General features: G+C 41.3%; 1 protein-coding gene across 2 annotated transcripts in view; it reads left to right on the forward strand.

Annotated features, from left to right (window-relative positions):
* PPP2R2A (protein phosphatase 2 regulatory subunit Balpha) overlaps positions 1 to 7,813 on the forward strand; it is a 74,808-nt gene extending 66,995 nt beyond the window's left edge. For both annotated transcript variants that reach the window (XM_077805674.1, XM_077805675.1), the window contains 4 exons: positions 543 to 707; positions 2,144 to 2,313; positions 2,884 to 2,975; positions 6,826 to 7,813. In XM_077805674.1, coding sequence (XP_077661800.1) covers positions 543 to 707; positions 2,144 to 2,313; positions 2,884 to 2,975; positions 6,826 to 7,105 — 707 coding nt within the window. In that variant the 3' untranslated portion in view covers positions 7,106 to 7,813. The remainder of the gene's footprint in view (positions 1 to 542; positions 708 to 2,143; positions 2,314 to 2,883; positions 2,976 to 6,825) is intronic.
* The last annotated feature ends 1,641 nt before the right edge of the window (positions 7,814 to 9,454 follow it).

Genomic DNA, 9,454 nt, shown 5'->3' on the forward strand with positions numbered 1-9,454 from the left:
AGGAAATCACAAAATCCATGACTCCTGTGACAATCAGCCTTGGTTATGTTGTGGCATTTGGTAAAATTAGACACAGGCCAGCTGATGTTCTACAGATCAAAACCGAACAACTGATGTGGTGCAAAATCATTTATTTAGAAGGTTGGATTTTAATTATTTTAAGCTTATAAAATATATTGGTGGCTGTCGCTTACTAGATGATAGAAGAATTTTTAAATGACGGCGTGTTTATATTTCAAGGTATGTTGACTGGTTTTATAGACAATTAAAAGAAGACTACATTTCCATTTTTTCAGGTGGATAAACAAAGGCACAGAAAAATGGTGATTTACCCCGGGTCACAGAGGGAGCCTGTGGCAGAGTCCTGTCTCCCAGTTCCCTACTGCCACACTGCTGCCTTCTTCTTTGGATTGTTTTATGTTTGTCTGTTTTAGATACCCATTTATTGGTAATTGGAGAGGCATTGTGGAATAAATGTATAGAGCTGTATAAGTGTGTTCTGAACATTTGAAGAGAGAATTCCTTAATAAAACGCACTTTAGATATTGTAGATATTAAGCCTGCCAACATGGAAGAGCTGACAGAGGTGATAACAGCTGCAGAGTTCCATCCTAACAGCTGTAACACATTTGTATACAGCAGTAGTAAAGGAACAATTCGTCTGTGTGACATGAGAGCGTCGGCACTCTGTGACAGGCATTCGAAATGTGAGTTCTACTTTTAATTGATTACCCTCCCCCCACATTTTTTTTAAAGCATTCCGCATTTCCTTACTAGATGAAGCTGTGGGCTTATCTGCCCTTGAAATGCTACAGCTGAGCCAGCTAGACACTACCTATGCTGACGGGAGGGGTTCTCTCATCAGCAGAGGTAATCCAACTCCCTGAGAGGCGATAGCTAGGTGGACAGAATTCTTCTTCTTTCTACCTAGCACTGTCTACACTGGGGGGTTAGGTTGGCTTAACTACGCTGCTTTGCGGTGTGGATTTTTCAGACCCATGAGTGAAGTAGTTACGCCAACTTAATTTTCTAGTGTAGTCAGTGGTATGTGTAGTGCCTAAGCATCAAGTACTGTAAACTGGGGCTTTTGTCAATAAATTTCTAACACACCTCACTGTGAGTGTATAGTGAATTTCCTTCGTATGGGGGGAAAAGGAAAAAAACCCAATGTCCCATGAAGGTTTTTTTATCTCCTTGCTTGAGTGAAAACAGTAACTTAATGTTACTGCAACTTAAAAAAATTAATGCCAGAGGACTGGCCAATTGAGAGGATTGGAAACAGCTTAATGCAACCTTTAACTTTTAAATTACCGGTTCAGTTCCAACTCAGATCCGTCGCTAATGCTCAAGACTTGCAAATGAGTACACCCTCCAAAAGTTAGATTCCTCGCTCTCTTGGATTTTTTTTATTGTGATCGCTCTATAGGAAGCAATATGTACAGTGACTTGCCTTTTACTTCTTCTGTCTTACATACACTCGATTCGCTATCTCTTTAGAGGATCACTTCAGGAAAACGTTTGAATAAATCCATCATTTACTTCACCGCATGTAGGTCACATTACAAAGCTTTATTTTTCTGAAATACTGCATATAAGGGCAGCAAGGCTATTTATTCTAGCACAGCTAATACGCTGTAAATGTATAATAAGCTTATTTGGGTATATCCCTGTTTTAGCAGGGACTTGTATCCTGGACTTCTGAGGAGATGCGCTCCGTGGTCCAAAGGTCTTATATCTGATTGGTTTTAATTCTTCCAGTATTTTGGATGTTACAGCCTTAGACCATGAATATAAGTGGCATTTGCCGTATACATCAGTATGCAACTTTTAATATCCTTGTGCCAATATTTCTTAGGGCGATAAGTTTTCTTCTTCGTGTGGGCATCAAACACCAGATAACTAACAGCATCTGCAGTGTTCCTAATTGGTCTGTGTTGTGTGATGTCTGTCTCGTGAAATGATGAGTATGCTGTATTGGGGTATGGGAGACGCTCATCAGTCGGTGCATGTATAAAATGCTGTCCCAGAACCATTTGAGATTTTTTTCCAAGGTTCATATTGAAATTATTGTTTTGAAGCGTGTGAGCTTGTATGGAATTGACTTAGAGTACTTTGCTGATCGGCATGCCTGTCTTTTCCTTAGTGTTTGAAGAACCAGAAGACCCTAGCAACAGATCCTTTTTCTCTGAAATCATCTCTTCCATATCCGACGTAAAATTCAGCCATAGTGGTCGATATATGATGACTAGAGATTATCTGTCCGTGAAGATCTGGGATTTAAATATGGAAAACAGACCTGTGGAAACATACCAGGTATCCAGTGAAATGTCATACACTGGTATTATAAACCTTGGAAGTATGTCATGTACTGAGTATGGCCTTGATCCCTTATTTGGATCTGTGTATACAGACCCCTGTTCCTATTCAGAGCTTCAGCAAAGTCAGTGGGGCACAAAAACATATGGGGGTCTGCTCTTTGTGGTCTGATTGTAGGATTAAGATCTACATTTGAACATGTATGACATGCTTTTTCTCGTGCGGTGGGAATCGTGAGGGGCACAATAGCGTGACTTGCATTCTGGGCCACGAGTTAGCATAGTAATGGTATTTTGCAGCATCTGAGAGGAGACCAGAGTTCACGCCTTTCTGCCTGGGCAACAGGAGGTAGTGTTGTGCAGGACACTTGCTCAGTTTAGGGACAGTCCAGTGCCAGAGGGTCAATTGTGACGCTTCCTGTCAACTTACAGGGTGGACTGAGAGTATCCGAAGGGGGTCCTGTTCAGTTTTCCTCAAGAATCGGGTTGGTCTCCATGTAGCTTGCTTGGACTCTTTCACAGACAAATCATGCTTTTTCAAATATTAAAGAAACTTTTTTTCCCCTAGGTACATGAATACCTCCGAAGTAAACTTTGTTCTCTGTATGAGAATGACTGCATTTTTGACAAATTTGAGTGCTGTTGGAATGGATCGGACAGGCAAGTCTAATAGTTTTTCTTCACATATTTAAGCCTGAGTTTTGAGAATGGGAAGCAGCACTATGGGTTCCTTCTGACGTGAGAAATTCAAAATCTAGCCTCAAATGTATGAATCCTTTTCTTCTTGGGTTTGGTTGTTTTTTTTTACAGTGTTACGAGCTAATGTAATGTGTATTAGCCCTTACTGTGGGAGTCTTGCAATTTGATGTGCAGGGAGTGAGAATCCGCTTATGGAGATTTTATGGCTGGATTGAGGCCTTCAGTACTCTTCACACTGGAGAGTATATATTTCTTATGACTGTAAGTTTCCTAGTATGCTTTGGGAGCTGTGTTGTTCTCCTTAATAATCCTGTCTTGCCAAAACATGAAAATACGTAGACAACCCTCTAAGAATTTCATTATTTTTTTAAAATGACTTTTCAAGCTTGCCTTGCCTGGCCGTCTCCCCAGTAATATTTCTGTTAACCGAAGTTGAATGATGATTTAAAAAAAAAATGCATTGAGCCACTCATTTGCCAAATCTGAAGCAGCTCTTTGAGTCCTCATCTGTTTCATCATGAGGGGATCATTCTCTTTAAACGAAACAGCCGTTTATCTAAATATTTGGATAATCTCTAAGCATATTTGCCTAACTGAAAATCTGATATATTTCCATTAGATGGTCTAAAACTAGCCAACTCTAAGGTATATAAAAAGTTGGGTATATTTTGGTCCTGATGCTCATGCAATTGTAGCCATGTACTTTGAGCCAAATTCAAAATGCTACTCCTTCTGGCTCTCAGGCATTTCTTTCCAGGGGACACTCTGTTGCTAGCCATAAGGGCAATACTGGCTGCTTACGTGCAGAAATTCAAATGCTTGTCTTAATCAGAGAACCTTGTAACAGGTTGTGACATTTCCCAGGGTTGTGAGGCACCTGCCCCTAGTGTGCGGATGTTGTCGGTGCCCGCTGTGGTTGAGCTTCCTGAATCCACTAGCCTCTGGCAACACAATTCTCCACAGGCCTTGCTCTTTCTGAACAGGTTAGCAGTAGGCACACACCAACCCCTGACTCTTCTGAGCATCCCTCTGGAGTGTTCAGACTCAACACTGAACGCTCACAGAACTCTGCTTCGCTACTCCCAAAGGAATAGCACACCCCAGCTTGCAAGGAGTCAACTCGGAATCCCCACTCATCTGAACATACAGCACTTCGGTATATTTATAGTGAAAACAAGAATAAGTTTGGTATCAAAGAACAGAGTGTCAAGTAATAGAAAGGAAGAATATTGGAAACGAGTAGTTGTATACAAAATAAAATCATAACATGCTTTCTAGAACCTAAACTTAACTCAAAAGACATTCTCTTGTCTCCAACAAGAGACAGTCATTGGTGAAAGAACAGGTTAAGGACTCTTCAGAAAAGCCGGACAAACACAAGTCCGTGGGGCCGGATGCAATGCATCCGAGGGTGCTGAGGGAGTTGGCCAATGTGATTGCAGAGCCATTGAAAACTCATGGTGATCTGGAGAATTCCTGGATAATCGGAAAAAGGCAAATATATAGTTCCCGTCTTTAAAAATGGGAAGAAGGAGAATCTGGGGAACTACAGGCCAGTCAGCCTCACCTCAGTCCCTGGAAAAATAATGGAGCAGGTCGTCAAGGAATCCATTTTGAAGCACTTGGAGGAGAGGAAGGTCATCAGGAACAGTCAACATGGATTCACCAAGGGCAAGTCATGCCTGACCAGCCTGTATTAGTAGGAGCGTTGCTAGCAGATTGAGGGAAGTGATTATTCCCCTCTATTTGGCACTGGTGAGGTCACATATGAAGTATTGCATCCAGTTTTGGGGCCCCCACTACAGAAAGGATGTGGACCAACTGGAGAGAGTCCAGCAAAGGGCAACGAAAATGAAATTAGGGGGCTTGGGCACATGACTTATGAGCAGAGGGTGAGGGAACTGGGCTTATTTAGTCTGCAGAAGAGAAGAGTGAGGGGGGCTTTGATAGCAGCCTTCAGTTACCTGAAGGGGGGTTCCAAAGAGGATGGAGCTCGGCTGTTCTCAGTGGTGGCAGACAACAGAAAGAGGAGCAATGGTCTGAAGTTGCAGTGGGGGAGGTCTAGGTTGGATATTAGGAAAAACTATTTCACTAGGAGGTTGGTGTAGCACTGGAATGGGTTACCTAGGGAGGTGGTGGAATCTCTATCCTTAGAGGTTTTTAAGGCCCAGCTTGGCAAAGCCCTGGCTGGGATGATTTAGTTGGGGTTGGCCCTGCTTTGAGCAGGGGATTGGACTAGATGACCTCCTGAGGTCTCCTGCAGCCCTAATCTTCTACGAAGATAGCTTCCCCAAGTCCTCTCCCCAGGGTTCTCAACTAGAGGCTCCCTTTCACAAAATTAAGCCCACTGGCAATTTTTCTTCACAGACGGATGGATGCCAGGGTGTGTGTCTGCACTCGCAGATATACCAAGAGAGACTTTTAATGTTTACCTGAGTGCCTTCCTCCCGCCACCCACTGTTGACCTCTTCCTGTTAATTTCCTTCTGAAGTCCTCTTCAGGTTTTTACTAGCATTTGACTTAGTATGCTAATAGACTCCTATTGTATGTCACCCAGGGAGATAAGTGTCTGGATAAGTGTTGTCTCAAGACACGCTGCCTTGGAGTGACCTGCTTTCAACCGCAGACCTAGAGAACATAAATTTTAGTACATACACTTAACTCCTCACATATTATCTGTACATACATCTCACAGTGACAGGGATGACCTTTGTGACACAGGCTTTCAGTGGAAATCTGACGGGCTCACCGGAAGCGGTCATGTGATCCCTATAGTCCTGTGTACCCCTGTTGGCATCAGAAGGTCCTTGGGTCACACAGGTATGATCTATAGGGCCTAATCCTGTGAAATATTGAGCATCTGCTGAAGCATGTTGAGTAAACTAACTGCCAACGTCAGCTGGAGTTGAGGCTGCTCAACACCTTGTAGAATGGGGCCCATAATCACTTTAAAACAGTGTTTAACTCCCAAAGAGTCAAAATTGGTCCTCTGTGATTCAAAGAACACTGCTGTTTTGAGTTGGGGTCTGACCGTATTGGTTACTTCTTTGAAGTTAAATAATATAGATGTTCTTCTGAAGTATTGCTTTCCATGGGGACTGTTGGTTGGGGTTAATTTTGGCACAATGTGAGTTCATACGACAAAGAATGTACAGAGCGAGAGCTCCCTGTCACAAGGTCTTGGCAAAGGTAGTTGATGATTGAGTGAGGTTCCGGATAAAAATCTGACTTGTACCTCTAGTGGCTTTTAAAATAGCTGTTTGAGGTGAAAAAATTCTATTGGCCGCTACGGGCCCTAGTTCTGTAAGGTTCCACGTGCCCTCCTCTCTCGTTGACTTCAAGAGTGGAGGGCACTCAGCATCTGACTGCAGCAGTCCCAAAATAGGTGACGTTGTTTCCCCACCACTGTGCAACTGAAAGGTATTTTCTGAAGGGGTGAAAGGGAATGGAAAGGCAGGATTTCTGGGCTCTTCTAGAGTGGAAGCGTATCCTGTGGTCAAGACATTGGACTGGGAGTTGGGTGATGAGTGGGTTCACATGGGACCTTGGGTTAATCACTTAATCCCCCTGTGTGCCTCAGCTCCCTATCTATAAAATGTGAACACATACTTTATTTTCACTCCCCTTTGTCTTCTCTGTTTGACGTGTAAGCTCTTTGGGCCGGGGAGTCTTTTTATTTATATGTACAGCGTCTAGCACTGTGGAGCTCTGTTCTCAGTTGAGGCCTCCAGGCGCTACTGTAATACAAATAACTCCTTCCTTTTTTAAAATGTGGCATTCTTGGATTAATCTTTAGCTTTCTTATTTCCAGTGTTGTCATGACGGGATCTTACAACAATTTCTTCAGAATGTTTGACAGAAACACAAAGCGAGACATCACCTTGGAAGCATCACGGGAAAATAATAAACCCCGCACTGTTTTGAAGCCCCGCAAAGTCTGTGCAAGTGGAAAGCGAAAGAAGGATGAAATTAGTGTTGACAGCCTAGACTTCAACAAGAAGATACTACATACAGCCTGGCATCCCAAGGAAAATATCATTGCTGTAGCTACTACAAACAACTTGTATATATTTCAAGACAAAGTGAATTAGGGTTGGCATTCCTAACAGAAGAATCCACTTCCTGCATAGTTGAGATAGTTGAATCTAGCATTTGTACCTGTAAATGAAAGAGAATAAAAGAGAGAGGTCCATTGTGGCACCCCTTTCCAGTGTTTAAAAATGTGCCATATGACACACTTTTTTTAGCTACATGGAGAAAGCTCTGATGATTCATCACAGTGGTGTTCTCCATGTTTGCTAGCCATTTAGGTGAGGGTAGGGCACTTTTTAATTTAATGACTACTTGCACCATCTTGCCTAATGGACTAGATTGGACTGTATCAACATTGGTTTACTCCACTTTTTATGCCTTCCATTGTGATGACGTCAAACACAGGGAAAGCCTTCAGTCATGCTATGGGATTTAATTGTGTAACCTCATTACTGTACATTTGTGGCCCTTTTTTATTAAATGCAGCTCATTCTTGCTGTGGCTTGTAGCATTCCTCCTCCTGGACTCCCCCTTCCCTCCCCTTCATCCCCTCCACCCCTCCCTGGTGGTGGTGTATAGAAAAAAATGAAATAAAGCACATGAAATGGGTCAGTTTGGGGTCAGTGGTAAAGGAAGGGGTCTATGTTGCGAACAATGTTTTAATAAGCAGTTGACTGTAATCGCTCCTTGCCATGTTTGGCACCAAAAAAGAGAAAATAAGGAAGAAAAAAAAAAACTACTGAATAAAAGTGACAAAGAATGAAGAATCTGGGTTTTTTTTCTTTTTTTAATCTACCTCTTTACTTTATACAAATATTCTGTGTTTTACCTTTAGTGCATGAAAATAAAGTGTTGTTTTTTTGTAATGATTTTAACCAGTATTCATTATAATTATTTTTCAGTGGGCAGGGGGAGAGGGAGGGTTTTTGCAACTGTCTGGCTGTCATTCCTGTATGAAAAAGATCATTCTAACTCTGGTATTTATTGACCATTTCCATTTCAAAAACCTTGAAATGCTACCAGACTTTGCCATAGTCTTGAACAGTAATTGACCTGTTCCATCTCCTTAAAGCCCCTTTATCTGTTAATTAAACTATCCCTTATGTCTCAGTGTGTGAATTTGTATAATTCAAATCCATTTATTGGGGACTAACTTTTTAATATGTTTAATCTCATCCTAATTTTATGTAATACCTTGTTTAGAATACAAAGCCAGTGTTTTTTAATTGTTAAAATTCTTGTTCAACAGTATGATGTAGTGGAAAACTAATATCAAGTAATTATAGATGAGAATTTACACTGCATTCTGAGTACATATATATTTTCTGTATTTTATTGCTATCAGTGTCTGAATGGAAATGTAGAATACCGTATGAGTGCTGCTTCTTTCTTCTGGCTTTTCAAAGCAATTAAAGATCAACTTTAAAAGGTGCAATGATCAGAAAATGCTTGAAGTACAGAAACTGCATGAAATAAATATTAATAGTTGTCTGTAACTTGATTTAAACTCTTTTTAAGCAAATAAGGCTTATCCAAAGATGAAGAATTGGATACTAAAGTTTTAAAAAGCTTGTGGGTTTTTATCTCCAATATGTTTTTGCTAATTGTGCTCTTCTGGTGCACTAGAAGGTCTAATAAGTTGTACTTACCATTCAACAAACAGTCAATGGCGTTTTAGTCCATAGTAAAGCCTACCTTTGATTGGGAGGAACTATACTTCTAAATCAACTGCGTTCACATTATTTTTGTGGTTTAGTTGCAAGTAAAATTTCTGTAATGCTTCAGTAACCCAATCAACTTAAACATTGTTTCTGCTGTAAAATGTTGGCAGGATTGCACATAGTTAGCAAGATCACTGATGCAACGCTATGCCTTCGTTTCATTGGAACTTGTGTAGCGTTTTGAAAATGTTAAACGCTCTAAATATTCATTACATTTTGCTTTGCGTGGATACAATATATAACTCTTTTGTAACATTGATACCTGACCTGTGAGCCTTTTGTGAGGAATTTTGTGAGAGTATGAGCGATACCTTTTATTCATTTTCATTTGTTGGCCTTACCAAAATGTAACGCTCCTGGGGATCGTAACTGATGGGCAAGTCAAATATTAGGCCGCAGTCTCACGTACTATTGTGCACTAGCTTAATTTTGCTCAAATTATTAGTCTCCTTGAAGTATTTGGAACTGCGTATGTGAGTAAAGTTAATTGCATACACAAGTGTTCCCAGGATCAAGGCTGAGGTTTGTTCATTACCCTGGCCATGGGAGTGGGTCGGCAATTAGATTTTGTGTGCGCCAGGGCTGATAAAGCAAAGATGGTGGTATATCTAATCACATCTGTTGTTTTGGGGCAATCCAAGTGTTCTGTAGGGGGTTGTGGCATCTGTAAGGAGTGCTGTTGTACTT

This window comes from Eretmochelys imbricata, chromosome 26, assembly GCF_965152235.1.
Source record: "Eretmochelys imbricata isolate rEreImb1 chromosome 26, rEreImb1.hap1, whole genome shotgun sequence".
NCBI classification, from domain to species: Eukaryota; Metazoa; Chordata; order Testudines; family Cheloniidae; genus Eretmochelys; species Eretmochelys imbricata.